This window comes from Barbus barbus (assembly GCF_936440315.1).
Source record: "Barbus barbus genome assembly, chromosome: 2".
In the NCBI taxonomy this organism is placed as follows: domain Eukaryota; kingdom Metazoa; phylum Chordata; class Actinopteri; order Cypriniformes; family Cyprinidae; genus Barbus; species Barbus barbus.
In genome coordinates this window covers 18,124,632-18,142,551 of record NC_136730.1, presented here as the reverse complement: position 1 = coordinate 18,142,551, position 17,920 = coordinate 18,124,632, and the positions used below count along the sequence as shown (strand labels likewise).

The window sequence follows — 17,920 nt, the reverse complement described above, 5'->3', positions numbered from 1 at the left end:
GTGTCTGTGTCCAGGGTTTACTACCATTCAGAATGACGGGCTACTACCATGTACATTGTCCAGGCTGGGATTATTTCTGTCAGGCATTTTCCAGGACCATTTAAGACTATAAGGGCTTCACAACTGCCTGCTATGAAAATACCATTATGTGCTTTTACATTTTGGCATGGAATTCTCATCAGTACTGATTCCCTTCTGACAATGGTGAAAATCACCATTGGAGTCGCATTCGGAGGGATTGTACTTGCACTTATACTTTATACTTTAAATAGTTTTTTTATTATTTTTTATTATCATGCCAGCTTTATGAGTGCCAAGGTTTATGTTCTGAAGAAGTGATCGGAAGGGACATTCTGACATTGTAATGACCCAGGGTTGTAAACAACATACTGTATGTTAAGATGCAGAATACTGATGGAGACTTAAGACCGGTGGTATCGTATTTGGGGCTACAGCCTGCAAGCCCCATTACATACCTACAAAACTATATAGTACATTTTCATAAGAGCAGGTACAGACTGGGCTCCATTAATTATTTTCATGTGTAAAATATGTTATGTAGCCTTGTTTCAAAGACCATAGAAATAAAACGGTTCAAAGACGGTTCACTGCAATGCACAATATGGCAGGATATTGTTAATCCGTTAGTTGTTCATATTAAAATATGTATGAACTTAATACATGAACTAGATTATTTAGCAAAATCTTGTCATTTTAATAAATATTACATGAAATGTATTAAAAATTGTTGCTGCTCCAATTAAGCTCAGTGATCATTGATTACTTTAAGCTCTTCCACATTAACCACTTATGTAAATACTTCATAAACAGACATTAAATATTAACTGATGGTTATCACTTTAAGTTAATAGTGTATGTTAATCTTTATAAAATGTCTAATAACTTATTTTAACAGCTTTAAGATGACAAAATCGAAACGTAACTATAGTTTTTGCCCAAAGATGAAAGAAACGTCCATCAGAAACCTGTCATATCGGTGCAGAAAAAAAAGCAACTACAGCTGGAATACATGAAATATATGAACAATATCTCCAGAACTGCTCTGAGAGTCACTTCACGAGCATTTCATTTGAGTAAAACTAGTGTCATATCATATACACACAAAAAACTTTAAAAGGTATTCACGGCAACCAGTCAAAATAAAAGTTTGGTTTAACTTATTAAAGGCCTTGTGCCAGAAATAGGCTATATTGCTATTATTTATTAGAATATTCGTAATACTACTACTACTGCTACTGTTGAAAAGTAATACAACTTTATTTTTGGGAGAAATAATCACAAAATATATTAATTTTAATAGTAAATCCCCTTTATTTGCCAAAAATTTAAATGTTTAATTTTCATAAATTAAATCAATGTTTTATGCCTTCATCTGATAATCAGTAAAATTTAAATACAGAATTTCTGAGGGGGAAAAAAACATTTCATAAGGCTACTGTAAGAATAAAAAAATGATGCATTCAAATAATTAGACATGCTAAAACACAGAATTTGGTAACAATAAAACATAAGGTGAGAAAATAAAACATTTCATACGGCCCTAAACCTCATTTTTCTTACACTTTTAATAAATTAATTTTAAATTGTAAAAGTTTCATGATTTTAATTAATTAGGCATGCTTTTTTGATTAATAAAATTTAATTTGACCATTAAAAAGGAGTCCAGAAAAATCAAAACGGGGAAAAAACGGAATACAGAAAAATTAAAACGGAAAAAACTGAATTTAGACAAAAATAAAACTGATTTCATAGGGCCCTATTAAAGGGTACACAAATGTACCCATTAAGCACAGACAGACTTTTTGCATTTAATGATGTATATCTTAATCAAAAATCTTTTGTCATTTAAAATTAAATTAAATATTTTTTATGTGAGAGATTAATATTTTATTTTAACATAACTTTTTGTACCGAAACCAATATCTTGTGCACTAAAAATGTCTCGATGTAGATTTTGGTGAGCTTAATAGGTACGTTTACCCTATCTGTTATGGAGTCTGAACTCAGTCCACCTTGTATTAGAATATTTGACCTTAGTCTTATATAAAATAGGTTACTCAAGTACTTAGCAACCATTATAACTAAGGGGACTTAAATTTGTGAATGCTCTTTAGCAAGTAGCCTTTTTGTCTGACTTTGCATAGGGGTTTATAATGGAGGATTCTAAGATGAATCCAAATAGGTTCACACACTGGCACTGCTTCTCAAATTAGTATTCATTGTGTGGCTGAGACCAGTGCTTAAATTGTTGAGCCACATTGTCGTCTGGCCTGCAGAATACTTCACTTGTTGTGCTTCACATAGGGAGTTTATAAGTAATCTCATAGAGATAATAATTGGCAACAGAAGTCATGATTTACCACCTCATTATTACATATATATTTTTTCTACACCATTCTTCATCTATTGGTTTACCGGGATTTTAGCTGCAACTTTTAAGTGCACGAGACTGTTCTTTATTAATCTAAGCCAAAGCGGCTTAATCAGAAATGTGGATCTGTAACATGTTGAAAAGGATTCCTGAAATAGCAATGAACTTCATTACACATTCCTGCCTTAATCTGCTATTAGCACTGCCAGGTCCGAGCTGGATTCTCAGGCAAACCGCAGTACTCTGAGCCATATGCTAAATGCATTAAACTGAGAACCAGACTGTGTCTTGTAGCTTTAACTACCCTCTGATTGTATTCATTCATTGATTATATTTTAAGTGGAGATGTATAACGAATGATTTTGGGCCAATTTTGTCTTACACTTTCCCTTCAGGGCTAGGGCTAACTTGATCCCACTTCAGCTCTGCCGTATGCGAATGCAGGTCCTCTGTGTGAATTCCAGATGGTTGTAAGGAAAGGATAGTTTGAGGAGGTAAAAAATTGCCGCCTTATTGAATCAAACCCAGCCATTTCCTGTGCCTTAGTCTGCGCTCCGCTCCACACTCTCCATATAAGGCAATGGTATTTGCATGAGAGAACGGCCTGCTATGTCAGTATGGATCTAAGACTGGTGCTGCTGACATTTTTCAACTGCTGTAGGATTACAGTGGGGAAATGATCTGTTACAGTATTTTCTGGCGAGGATTTTGCAAAGAGAACAATGTAGTTTTCTCTCCTTTTTATGAATGAAGCATTTCTTCTTTCTGTAATTTTTTTTTTTTGTGAAGTTGTATGTTTTCTAAAAGTGTAATAAGTGGGTAAAATAGAAAGCAATGGTTTGAATTTTACTGTAACTGTAATTACTGTTGTTTTTTGTCAGTTGTGCACTAAGTTATATAATCAGTCAGATGGTTATTGCAAAATAAACCCCTTAACACAGATATGGGAGTTTTATGCCTTTCTAAGGCTGTCTTCTTCCCGCTGTTTATAATAGTAAGCATTAATGTAAAGTTGTTGGGGTTGAGATATTTTATTGCCTGGTTATTTTAAATCCTGATTGATGTCTTCCCAGGGAGTTTGGGATTTTGACCTTGCGTGGTGCAGATGGGTATCATTTTTGTCATGGTGTAAATAATGCCTGCTGTTCCTGGGTGAACCACAGCAAAAGCATAGTGAACTTTAGCTTTCCTTGTTTCCGGTGTTCCTTTACGAAACGGAACATTTTCATGCCTAAATAAGCCTAGTGGGACCAACTATAGCTCGTAAAAGCAGAGATTCTGTTTTCTCCCTTGCTTGACTTTGTGTGGTCTATGACTTCGAGTCTTGGACAGTAGGTGTGGTCCTTGTGCTTTTTGTAAAGACTTCTTCAGAAAGAAAAGAATAAAATTACCGTGCAGTGCTCTGTCTGGCCCATTGCAATTGTGTTTTTGAGTAACTTTCATGAATAATTACAAACAATCTGCAAGTAACATGAACATTTGAAGTAAAGATTGAAATAGTATTTCCGTGTAAAATGTACAATTTTTACTTCGTCGTCGTCTCATTTAAGTCATTGTGTGTTCAAATAGCATCCTGTTTTTGCAGTTCTTTGTGAAGCTCTGCTTTGGCTTGCAGTTTATGGGGAACATGTACTGGGAATGAAGACATTCATCTTCTTTCCAGGTGTTTGTGACCCATGGTGTGATAGTGATGTTGACTCCAACACTGTGAAAGAAATAGTCCAATAGAAATAGAAAAACAGTCGAAAGACAATGAACTCTCTGTAATACATGCAAAAATAAACTAAACAAAGCAGTCTGTAAAGGTCTGAAAGAAGTGTTTACTGTTTTGTTTAAAACGCTGCCTTCCTCCTTTAATTGTTTTTGAGCCAGTTCCACTTCTAATAATGTTCAGGTGAGGTTCCTTATTGTTGTCATGGTGTTGAGTGTTTATTGTGTTTCTTTATTTTCCTGTAATTTACCTCGGACTTGTACTGTGCTCGTTTACGATGGCAAGTTAATTAGTCCTTCAAGGGAGGGAAAAAAATCTTCCATACTTGGTCTGCTTCTGCTTTCTTGTGACCCTAGATTTTTCAGACTGAATAATGTGCAATTTTGAGAATGTTAAATGTCTTTCCAGTTTACCGCATTTCATTGTCATGCCATTCCTTAGCTTGGGAAAATTGCTGTAAGAAAAGAATAGACAAATGTGGCCTTCAAATCAGACTAATGCACTAATGATTGAACATTACAGAGGAAAATGTTTTAAACAGCAGTGCGTTTGGATCATGTGCTCTCCAAGCGGTACACTCACTGTCTATGTCTGTCTGGCTCTCTTTCTCTATTTCTTGAGTCACACTCTTTGTATCCTTCTCTTTTGATATCCTGTCAAATGCACTTGAGGCTTTGTGTCATTCTGAATAAGGGTCTGGTTCCTCATGGGTCATGGTGACCTCAGAACGGTAGCCAGAAGCCATTGACTCACGTCCCATGATGAATGACCCAATCTCTCCGGAGACACACCCTCTGCAAAAACATCACCAGAGCGGAAGTAGAATGGGAAGGGAGGTAAAAGAGGGGGACGAGGGAGAAGAGGAGGAATGGTGAGAACATCAGGCGAAGATCAAAAGAAGTGTTTGTAGTGCTCTGGGAGCTTTAGGGAGAATTCTGACCATGCACTTTTTATCGGTTTAGAAAAACAAAATCAACATCTGCTGCGGTGAAAAAGAACGAGCTGTGTTAAATGTGCCGCAGGCGGTGAATTGGATGTGGTCATTTTGCTGACTGGACTGTTTTCTCACATTAACTGTTGTCAGCAATGTACTGTGTTTATCAGTGCTCATGACTGAAGGTGAAATGTCTGTGTCACTTGTGGCATTAAAAGTGATTGCAAATTATTATTGGCTAAATATAATAGTATGATATATTAAGTATTACAATATCAAGAAGAAATTAATTCCTGCTTATTAACAGAATTTTAAACTAGCCAAAGCCGGTTCACTGGTCCTAGATGCAGTGTTACTTTAGTGTTATTTACATACTACTGTGTTATTTATTAACATTTTGAACTCATTTTATTTTCAGATTAGTTTTAATTTTAGGTTGTTGGTTTTTTTTGCTTTTATAATTTTTTTTATTGTTTTAATAATATATTTATATAGCTTTATTTTGTTTTAATTTCAGCTTTAGTTCTTAATCTTATTTATAGAAGTTGAATATATTTATTTCTAATTCAAGTTTTTCATCAAATATTTTATTTTAGCTTTAGTCTAATTACTGAAAACATTCAAATAAAATTTTAGGCTTAGTTAGCAATAACAATGCAGTTTAGCTAGTGTCTCGTTCTGATCAGAGTGGTCTACTGGCTGAGTTTAGGGTATTTGTGAGCAATTTTTAAGTCGCTGCCCAGAAAAACACCAGCTTAGCCAGGCTTGGAGACAATCTTAAATATTATGCTGGTTTAAGAGTTTTTTTTTTGTAGCAGAATAATGATCATAATTTTAGAAGCATTTTTAGTGTAATTGTTCTTGTCTAGGTATCATGTTGCTTGCTACCAGTAGTATACCATGCTACCCTACCACACTAAACTCATACCATTCGTTGAGAAAAAAAACTGCTCACAAACAGAGCAATGTTTCGAAAGGTCAGCAGAGCTGCAAAGTGTTTACAGTCTTCTGGTAAGTCGCCATATGAATGGCTTACTTAGGGTTGTCTCTGTACATCACATTTGAGAGAAAGTATTTCAGCATAAAAAATATGATGCTATCTTTAAAATGAAATCTAGTTATGGAGTGTCTAGTACTGTCTTTGGATTTGCTAATGCAGTTTCTGCCAGGTAGCCTGCTACACAAAAGCTATGGGTGTGTATACAGTCTAACGAGAGTTTCTTGTTTGTGTTTGCTTTCACAGGGGAGCCGGGGACACTACCGGTACCACTGGCAAAGCCACAATGTCAAGCAGAGTGGTGTGGATGATATGGTGCTTCTCTCCAAGATCAATGAGGACGCCATTGTGGAAAACCTCAAGAAGAGATACATGGATGACTTTATTTTTGTATCCTTGTCCAGCTGTAAATACATCATAAATCCTTAGTCTAAATGTGTAATATCTCAATCTGATATAAATCTGGCCCTATATACGGATGTCTTCTATCTGAGTTTTTGCAGATGGATGTTTTCCTGTGGCTCACTAGAAAAGGCTTGGATTCCATCCTCTTCATTATAGATTATATCTTGATTGGGTTTATTTTGGCCAAAGCTTCACTAAACACTAACATTAATGACGAAAGTTGTTCTTGAACTCTATGGTACAACTTCAAATCAGTGTTGTCCTATATTCCCACAGTAGCAGGGACTGGTTTTGATCAAAGCCGTATGTGAGATTCTGAGAGCTTTGTAACAACAGATTGTTGAAGGCAGCCGAAGAATGCCGGTTTACCTCTCTTCTATATGAACCCAATGTACTTGGCAGAGTTCATGTCTCATTCATCACACATTACTGGCACTAAAATGACCTGTACTGTTTCTTGGTGAAAATCTCACTTGCAGTGCATTTCTATTTTCTGCCCTTATTAGGTTTATGGAGTCTTAGCAGACTCTGGCCATTTTGGTCCAGAATCAGTCCTGTGTTAGTGGTCAGAAAATAGAAACAACACCAAAGTGTTCCAGTCAGCAGCATATGGAACTGAGGTCACAGAGCGCCAGGCTCAATACTTCCTTTATTTGCAGTGAGCAATTTACAGCAGGGCAGCCAAATAGCTCCAATCACTCACTGCCGGCTGTTGCCTTCCCACTGCATTCAGAGAGTAACAGCATCTTAATAAGGCTCTGACCTAATAACCAAAATCTTCACTGCTGCCACATATAACTCTTCACTGATGTCACCAGTCCATTATTCACACTCGGGCCATTTTTCATCGGCCGGTCCAGCCAAAGTTTTATGAATACCCTCTGAGTATTAACAACCACAATGAGTAAAATAGTCCATGAGGTTTTCCTCTATTGTGAATGCTAAACCTTTAACAGTTTTCAGAAAGAGAGTTTTCAATCTAATAGATTCACAGAGAAAGACACATTTTGTAAAGAACTGGTTAAAGGGACAGGACACCAACAAATGAAAATTCTTCCATCATTTAGTCATGCTCACGTCACTCCAAAACTATATGGCTTTCTTTCTTCAGCAGAATGCAAAAGAAGACACTTTGATGAACATTTTCAACTGTTTTGTCCATTCAAACAACTTTGACTCCATTGACTTCCATTTATATAGACCAAAAAAAAGCATTTTCAAATTATCGTCTCTTGTATTTTACAGGAGAAATTACATACAGGTTAGGAGTGACATGAGGGAGTGTCAACAGTTACAGAATTGTAATTTTGGGGTGAACTGTCTCTTTTCTTTCAGCAGTCTTTTGAGCCTTGACCTTTACCTGCAGACATACATTGGTCCTGTGCTCATCTCAGTAAACCCTTTCAAACAAATGCCTTACTTTGGGGAGAAAGAAATAGAGCTGTACCAAGGCGCGGTAAGTGTTTTTGGTCTATTTATTTTAAGGTCCAATTCTCACTATTAACAATCCATTAACTATGACTTTTGCCTCAAAAAAACCCGTAATTTGCTGCTTATTAATAGTTAGTAAGATAGTTGTTAAATTTAAGTATTGGGTTGGATTATGGATGTAGAATATGGTCATGCAGAATATGCTAAGCAACTAGGCATGCTAAGCAATTAGGTAATAGTGGGAATTGGTTCCTATACTAAAGTGTTACCGAATTTTTTTTCATGGCTTTCTGAACAACACGACTCACATTTAGTTCCATAGGTTTAGTTTTCCTTGAGTGTTATGTAACATTGATTCACTTCACACAATAATTAGGCTAATTTTTTCTAAAGTCAGTGATCAGTATCGAAACGGTCCTCATAAAGTCGTTATGTAGTTCGATACCTAGAGGTTTCTGTAAACAGTAATTGCTCTAGTAAGGAGTTTTTAAACTGTGGTGGCGTGGTCCAAATGATTTTAACAGGTGCATTCTTAGTCAGAAAAATAGCTGCGCAGACCTGCCTTAGCCATTAAAGCCACCTGGCTATACCGCCACAGAACAGAACATACAGGTCTATGTTCTTAACCACGCTTGGCCAGAGGTCTTGGCTCCTCATCAAGCTTCTAGTTTCTGTCAATAATCATTAGCTTGTGGAGGCTACAGCAAAGACTTTTGAATGCGTTTTAACTTATATGCTACACAGTAACTTATTTATAAATGTGAGCACATGCCATCCTAAACATGAACTGTAATATAAATTATGAAATTAATTAGCTTTTCTCCATTTCTCTCTCTCAGGCTCAGTATGAGAACCCTCCTCATATCTACGCTCTAGCTGATAACATGTATAGAAACATGATGATCGATCGTGAGAACCAGTGTGTCATTATCAGGTGAGAGAACTTTCTAACTTTAACTCTGAACAGATGTGATCTGAATATCAAACGTTTCAGGTGTTTTCTCCAGTCTGTTTATGTGTGACGTAGGAAGGGTGTGACACAATTAGGTTTGGTATGACATCAATGCAGACGTTGTAATGGGAGAGTCACTGGGCTGTCAGAGTGAATAGGTCGTCATTACTGTTTTGCTTATACAGATAAGGCTGTACCGGTTAAAATACGGTTGAATAGAGCAGATTCAACAAGCCTGGCAACCTCAGCAGTACCCTTTGAATGTGCATTTCACTAATAATCTGTGAGCATATCTTATCCCTTTTCATGACATAACAATAGACAAAGTAATTTTATATCCTTTGGTCTTTATTTTGTATATTATTTTCTCCAGGATATATGAGACACAAAAGCACAAGAGCTTTTGTAACCTGCACTTCCTGCATGAGCACATGAAACGCACTTGTAAGGCCCTTAGAGGGACCATTTGCTACTGTAAATGGGAGGAAACTCCACTGAATGGTCACTTGTGATTGCTATAATATTGCGGGGGCTCTTCCTGTTGGAGACGGCAATCAGAGAGCTAAAGTCTGACTCACCTTAACCAAAACATGAGTCAATGAGTCAAAAAATTTTAAATAAATATTATGCCGTTTGCCAAAGGGCTCTTGCTTTTGGTGCTGCTAGTGGTGCAGTTTTGGGAAAATTAAGGTTGGGAAACCTTAGTTTAAGAAAACATTTCAATGAGATCCATTCAAATCTGAATTCACCCTGCCACCCTGCAGCATTATGGCATATGGATAAACATGGTGAAGGAGAGGAAGCTGCAGAAAGGGAGATTTTCACTGCTGAGCCTGAGATCTTTCTTTTAGATCTCATAGTCACCTGTGGGCTGGAGGGTGACTGTAGTGCTTACTTCATAGTTAGTGACTTCAGTTTCAGCATTTTTCTCACCCGTTTGTTTGTATAGCAAGAAAGCCGCTTCCAGTTCAGTCAGACCACATAAAGAGACTGGAAGTGGAATTGTGATGACCCAGATTAGTAAACAAAACCTTCCATGAAGTTGCTGCCCAGGTATCCTGTGGTCAAGCTGTATTTTGGTTAGTTCAAGTTCAAGTTTATTTGTATAGCGCTTTTTACCATACAAATCGTTGCAAAGCAGCTCTACAGGAAATTAAGTTTCCACAATATATTTGTATATTGCAGAACCTTAATATATTTAACTTATGGCAAAATTTGGTAATTCTGTATGTTGTCTGAGCGTTGGCATCCTCTGAGGTCCTCTGAGGGGTTGGCATTATCTTTTCTCAAGTGTTCGGTCATCTCAGATCATTTAAGGGTTGGATCCAGACTGAAGCTTCTGTAATTCCTAGTTACCACTAGGGATGGGTACCGAAACTCTGTATTAAATCGGTCTCGGGGCTAAATTATGAAAGACCGGAGTATCGATAAGCTCTGACGTTATCGGTACTTCTGTCGGTATTGGAGAAATTAAGAAAACACACATACATTTATTGTCGCTCTCTCTCTCTCTCTCTCTCTCTCTCTCTCTCTCTCTCTCTCTCTCTATATATATATATATATATATATATATATATATATATATATATATATATATATATATATATATATATATATATATATATATATATATATATATATATATATATATATATATATAATGTCGCCAGCTGTTTTTATGTGCAATAATATTCAAACATTTGTCTATGATGCATTTTTGCTATGCGCAATTCAGAAGTCAGATCGCGCTCACGCGGAGGAGCTTCAGCACACGCAACATGAAAGTCCTGTTTAATTATGATAGAAGAGAGAACCAACTATTCAAACATCTGCTCACGCTTTAGGCCTGTGGCTGTTATATTAAGCTAAGTATTTTTTTTTTCGATTTTGGCTTCCAAGGATTATAGCCGCATTTCTTCTAGCAGGCTGAAATGTGTGTGCGCGCGTGTGCCTGCGCGGCGGCGTGCTCCAAAACGGACAAGCAAAGTACACTTTGAGCTTCGGGCGCGTCGAAATAACACACTAAAATATGCCAAAAATGCGCACACAATGTGTCAAAATGGCCGGTTATGAGAGTCTTCACTTTTATGTTTTAAGTGGACGAGAACAGTTGGGAGAAAATCCGATGCGTGTCAGTATATTGTCTTAAAGTGTCAGACTGGAGCTTGAGCCATCAATGTTAATCAAAGAACAAAATGCAAAGAGAAAATCACCCACAGCTCTTAATCTGAACAACGTTATAGCTTTAATAAACAAATCTATCAGTACATACAGTGAAAACTATGCAGTGCTCATTTACATTTGATTACTTTTGTAACTATTACTTACCTGAACTTTAATATTAGTAGACCTTCATGGAAAAATGAAAGCACTGTTTATTTCATTTCGTTTGTGTGTTTGTTTTATTGTATTTGTCAGTTTGTTTTACTTTGTTTCTTTGTTCATGTTGTTACTGTATCTTATCTTATGTATATAAAACACTAAAAATACCTGCACACTGGTGCATTTACAAATTGATGAAGTGCAGGCATTTTTAGTGTTTTATATACATAAGATAAGATACTGTAAGAATATGAACAAAGAAACAAAGTAAAACAAAAAGTACCGATAAAAATACCGTTAAAGTACCGGATCGATAAGCAGTATCGGTAAGAGTAGTAATACCATTAAAACCTTAACGATACCCATCCCTAGTTACCACGGTATGTTAATCCCATGACAGAAACAGAGAAACAAATAGAGACATAATTAACGTAGCTGCTGTTCCATCTAAGTAAAAATTATTTGTTCAACCCAAGCTAAAGAATAATAATAATGTACATTTGATCAGATATAACTGCAGTACAAGATTATAAGATGCATTATGTAAATGCTTGGCTAAAGAGATGCGTCTTTAATCTAGATTGAAACAGAGAGAGTGTGTCTGAACCACGAACGTTATCAGGAAGGCTATTCCAGAGTTTGGGAGCCAAATGTGAAAAAGCTCTACCTCCTTTAGTGGACTTTGCTATCCTAGGTACTACCAAAAGTCCAGAGTTTTGCGACCTCAGGGAGCAGGTTGGATTGTAGCGTGGTAGAAGACGAGTTAGGTACGCAGGAGCTAAACCATTTAGGGCCTTATAGGCAAGTAATAATATTTTGTAAATGATACAGAACTTAATAGGTAGCCAGTGCAGAGACTGTAAAATTGGGGTAATATGATCATATTTTCTTGACCTGGTAAGAACTCTAGCCGCTGCATTTTGGACTACCTGTAGCTTGTTTATTGAAGATGCAGGACAACCAGCTAGCAGTGCATCACAATAGTCCAGTCTAGAGGTCATGAATGCATGAACTAGCTTTTCTGCATCAGAAACAGGTAGCATGTTTCGAAGCTTGGCAATGTTTCTAAAATGGAAGGATGCTGTTTTTGTAACATGGGAAATATGATTTTCAAAGGACAAGTTGCTGTCTATTATAACACCCAGATTTTTGACTTTAGAGGAGGTAACAGTACATCCGTCTAGTTGCAAATTGTAATCCAAGAGATTCAGTGTACTGTTTTGTTTGGTCCAATAAGTAATATCTCTGTCTTATCTGAATTTAATATTTTTTTACACAATCTATTAGCTTAGATATTTGAGAAGTTTCTAGGGCTGTATACCTTGGAGAACCTGGCGATACGATACATACCTCGATCCACAGGTCACGATTCGATACGTACCTCGATACAGAGCTGTCTCGATACGATTTGATACAATGTGACACGATTCGATACGATTCAATAAAAATACATGGGCCAGTGCCAATTAGTTAATGCTGAACACATTTACTCAACAAACAGAACTCTGCATTTTTCTTCAATTTAATGAAGACAAAAGTGCATTATAACAAAGTGCATTTTGCTTAAATATTTGCAACTTTAAGTGCTCTGATTAATTGTACACAAATTGTATTAATCTGGAAATTACCACAAGTCAACATTTAACTTTCCAAGGGTACAGTCTGAGCTCACACAAGCACAAAATCTTCTTCTTATTATTCTTAACTTCTTATTAAATCTTCTTATAATTCTTTTTTGTGACACCATGTACTGCCATAACATATTTCACTTTGAAATCGCTTAAATGCTACATCTTGCTTTAACATTTTCCATGAGTTTTTTTTAAACTCGCGGGTGCCGCTGCGCCCCCTAATGGCTGGGCGGAGTATCGATACTAAGGGCTAGAATATCGATACTGTATCTTTTTTTATTATATCGGTATGTATCTAAGAATCGATATTTTGAGCACACCCCTAGAAGTTTCATCTGGTCTTGTTGAGATATATAGTTGAGTATCATCAGCATAACAATGAAAACTAATGCCGTATTTTCTAATAATATTACCAAGGGGCAACATGTATATTGAAAATAGCAGAGGACCTAGGACAGATCGTTGTGGTACTCCATACTTTACTGGTGATAATTGAGATGACTCCCCATTTAAATGAACAAAGTGGTAGTGATTGGACAGGTAGGATCTATACCATCTTAAAGCCTACCCTTGAATACCAGTATAGTTTTGTAATCGATCTATGAGTGTCATGGTCTATAGTGTCGAATGCAGCACTAAGATCAAGTAATACTAGCAATGAGATGCAGCCTTGGTCTGAAGCAAGAAGCAAGTCATTTGTAATTTTAACAAGTGCAGTTTCTGTACTATGGTGAGGCCTGAAACCTGACTGAAATTCTTCATAGAGATCATTTTTTTGCAAGAAGGAATACAATTGAGCAGACACAACTTTTTCTAAAATTTTAGACTTAAATGGAAGATTTGAAATGGGTCTGTAATTTGCCAGTTCATTAGAATCTAGTCGTGGTTTCTTAATAAGAGGCTTAATAACCGCCAGCTTGAATGGTTTTGGGATGTGACCTAAAGATAACGATGAGTTAATAATATTGAGAAGCGGTTCTTCTGCTACAGGTAACAACTCTTTCAATAGTTTAGTGGGTACAGGATCTAATAAACATGTTGTTGGTTTAGATGCACTAATAAGTTTATTTAGCTTCCTGTCCTATAGTTGTAAAGCACTGCAGTTTTTCTTTGGGTGCGATGAATGAAGCTGAAATACTAGACGCAGTAGAATCTACATTTGTTATTGTATTTCTGATGTTATCTATTTTATCTGTAAAGAAATTCATAAAGGCATTACTATTAAATCTAGCCATTGTGCTAAATAAGAATCTTGGATTGTTTTGGTTATTATCTATGAGTTTGCGGATTTGCTCTGCTCTGGCAGCTTTTAGAGCCTGTCTATAGCTGGACATTTTCCACGCAATTTTAAAAACTTCTAAGTTAGTTTTTCTCCATTTGCGCTCAAGAATACGAGTTTCTTTCTTGAGAGAATGGGTATAACTGTTGTACCATGGCGCAGTATGTTTTTCTCTAACCTTTTTCAATTTGAGGGGGGCAACAGCTTCTAATGTATTAGAGAAGATGGTGCCCATGTTGCTAGTCATTTCGTCTAGTTCATGTGTATTTATCGGTACACAGAGCAGTTGAGATAAATCAGGCAGGTTATTTGTGAATCTGTCTTTGGTGGCTGGAACAATAGTTCTGCCCGGACGATAACGCGGCGCTATATAACTAATATCAGTAATACGCAGCATGCACGATACAAGGAAATTATCAGTAACATCATCACTTTGAGGTACGATATCTATATCGGTAAGATCAATTCCATGCGATTATAATTAAATCTAGCGTATGATTAAAACGATGAGTGGCGACGTTTTGCTTGACTCCAAAAGAGTTTATTAGGTCAGTAAACGCAAGTCCTAACGCATCATTTGTATTATCAACGTGAATGTTAAAATCTCCGACAATTAGCACTTTATCAACATTGACCAATAGATCTGAGAGGAAATCTGCAAATTCTTTTTATATGGCCCTGGCGGTCTATACACAGTAGCCAGAGCAAGAGACAGGAGAGATTTCTTTTGCATATCTAACAGTGTAACATTAAGCAGAAGTATTTCAAATGAGTTAAACCTCCTGTATCCTGTTTTCTGAGTAACATTGAGAATATCACTATATATTGTTGCCACACTGCCGCCACGACCAGTCTGACGGGGCTCATGTTTATAACAGTAGCTTGGTGGAGTAGACTCATTTAGACCAAAATATTCATTTGGTTTCAGCCAGGTTTCAGTCAGGCAGAGTACATCAAAATTATTATCTGTGATCATTTCATTTACAATAACTGCTTTGGGTGCGAGTGATCTAATGTTTAGGAGCCCGAGCTTTAAAAATAGTTTTTGTTCATTTATTTTGCGTTTTTCTGGTTTAATCACGATCAGATTTTTTCTAGATCCTGCATTGAATTTATATTTTGACCTCGCTATTCGGGGAACAGACACAGTCTGTATAGATTGGACAACGCAAGTACTTCTATCTTTTAAGTGGGTAGAACAAAAGTCATCATAGTAGTTTTTTGAGAATTGGCTAACTAGTCAGATGGAGCGTAGCGTCCTGGAGATGTTGTCCGACAGGAGTTCCGCTCCGACTCTGCTGGGGTGCAGGCCATCAGCACGGAAGAGCCTAGGATGCTCCCAGAAAAGATTCCAATTATTAACCAAGAGCAGTTTCTGTTTTTTAAACCATGACAATAACCATTCGTTTAAAGCAAAAAGTCTACTGAACCTTTCGTGTCCTCGTCGATACGTGGGAAGCGGTCCTGACACCATGATCGTCGTCGCGGGCGATGTGCTGCGTACCGTCTCGATCAGGCTCCTGTAGTCCCTCTTCAGTGTCTCGTCTGCCGCAGCTTGGTGTCGTTAACCCCTGCGTGCAGCACGACAGCACCGATGCTCTCGTCGCCCTTTAGGATCGCGGGTATCTGCGCAGAAACATCGAGAACACAAGCACCGGGGAAACACTGAGTGTGCACTTTACCTTCAGCTAACGTAGCACGGACGTGCCGGACGATGGAGTCTCCGACGATCACAGCGTCGCATTCAGTCTCGCGGAGGGGAGCGAATCGGTTCCGGGTGGATATTCACACGTTATAGAAACGAAAATGATAGTGTATAAAATAGTTTTTAAGATAGAAAATAGACGATAAAGAATCAACTTGATGGAGCTCAAACTCAGCACATGCAGTCACAAATCAGCGCATGCGTGTAGTCAACAGGCAGTTAGGACAGACGCAGGTTTTTCTAAAAACCATTAAGCATGAAGGACAGTTCCTTTTCACATGGCCAGCTACTTTTCAGAAGTTTGCTTTTTTAAAATGCCTCTTATGTTCACCAAGTCTGCATTTATTTGATCAAAAACACAGTAATATAGTGAAATATTATTACTATTTAAAATAACTGTTTTCTTTTTTTTAATGCAATTTATTCTTGTGATGGCCTTCTGAAACCATTCTAATATACTGATGCTTGGTGCTCAAGTAACATTTCTTATTATTTTCAACGTTGAAAACATTTGTGCTGCTTAATATTTTTTTGTAAACCATGATGCATTTTTTCGGGATTCATTGAAGAATATAAAGTTTAACAGACCATTTATTTGAAAGAGATTTTTTTTATAACAATGTTGAAGTTTGATCAATTTAATGTTTCCTAAATCTTACTGACCCCAAACTTTAGTGTATATTGCCACAAGTATAGGATTGTCTGGCTTGTGTATGCTTGCGATTTTCATTGTCTGTAGTTGCATAACGGTACAGAATTGTTTGGTGAAAACGAGAAGTTAGGATGTTGCACAATCTGTTGTATTAAATCAGAATCTCTTCCCAAAAAGAGGAAGCCATTTAATGAATGAATTAGACTTTGCATCTGCTAAAGGACAGAATTAACTGATCACTTTATCATCTTGTTATGGCAGCCCCTGTAGACTGTACAGTATGATATACAAAAGAATCCTGTGTGACCCAGTGCTGTATTTGCTGAGCTAATGTTTCTGCTGCTGAATAATGAGTCTCATGACTCGTCACTTACTGAATGAGACTGAATGACTGATGCGTCTCTCTTTCTTTCTTTTTATGCCCATTTTTGGTCAGCAAATGTAAGCAGGAAGTTAAAAATGAGCATTACAGCATACAAATTACAAATCCCCCAAAGACATGTTTAAAAATAGCAATGGACAATTAATGTAAGCGGACTGAGTGTACGATGTATTATAAGAGTGTGTTCCCAGAGCTTTCATCGCCTGTAGACGAGCAGGGACATTTCCTTTAAGGTGGAAAGCCTATAAACTCACAAGACAAAGGAGTGAGAACCACATGGGGCGTAAGCTCCTGTAAGAACTCTTGGAGCCAGTATGAGACGTTTTTCTGCGTGTATGGCGAAGCTCTCACGATAGGATGAAGTGAAATTAAAGGTGTGTAGTAGCGCTGCTGTGTGATGTAATGGACTTCTTACCGCTTACCCAAGCTTCCTTTAATGTGCCACAGCTGTGCCTTCTCAAAATGGCAATACTGACATCGGTAATAGAAGAAATACAGAAAAATAAACCAGTTTCTTCTGTCATCATCCGCCAAACCACATACATCTTTATGCTTATGGCCCTGCCAAAGGCAAAGGGCAGGCGGAAGGATGCAAGTAGAGGGTAAAGCAACGAAAGAAAACGAAATAGAATCAGTGTTATGACACAGGATTAATGAATGGTATTTTTATTTGTTTTAATTTGAGGATGAGCATTTAGTACATTTTCCTGTCCTGTTGGCTGTATGTATGTGCACGTATACCGTACACTGCTATTCAAAAGTTGTTATTTATTAACAAATGAATTTGATGATCTATTCGTCACGTAATCCTGAATTACGGTTTCCACAAAAATATTAAGCAGCACAGCTTTTGAATATTGATAATTAGAAATGTTTATTGAGCTCCAAATCACTGGATCACTGAAGGCTTCAATGTCATCTGAAAATTCTCCTTTGCCATCACAGGAATAAATTATATCTTAACATATATTAAAACAGAAGATTGTTATTTTCAATTGTAATAATATTTCACAATATTGCTGTTTTTACTGTTGTATTGATGAAATAAATGCAGCCTTGATGATGAGCATACACATTCACTGTTCAGAAGGCACAGATGTATACCCATAAGAGAATTACTGATTACT

General features: G+C 37.0%; 1 protein-coding gene across 4 annotated transcripts in view; it reads left to right on the top strand.

Moving 5' to 3' along the window:
* LOC306877621 (unconventional myosin-Ie-like) overlaps positions 1 to 17,920 on the top strand; it is a 53,417-nt gene that overhangs the window by 9,734 nt on the left and 25,763 nt on the right. For all 4 annotated transcript variants that reach the window (XM_079429483.1, XM_079429482.1, XM_079429484.1 and 1 more), the window contains exons 2-4: positions 6,281 to 6,424; positions 7,806 to 7,895; positions 8,710 to 8,804. In XM_079429483.1, the coding sequence (XP_079285609.1) occupies positions 6,281 to 6,424; positions 7,806 to 7,895; positions 8,710 to 8,804 (329 nt within the window). The remainder of the gene's footprint in view (positions 1 to 6,280; positions 6,425 to 7,805; positions 7,896 to 8,709; positions 8,805 to 17,920) is intronic.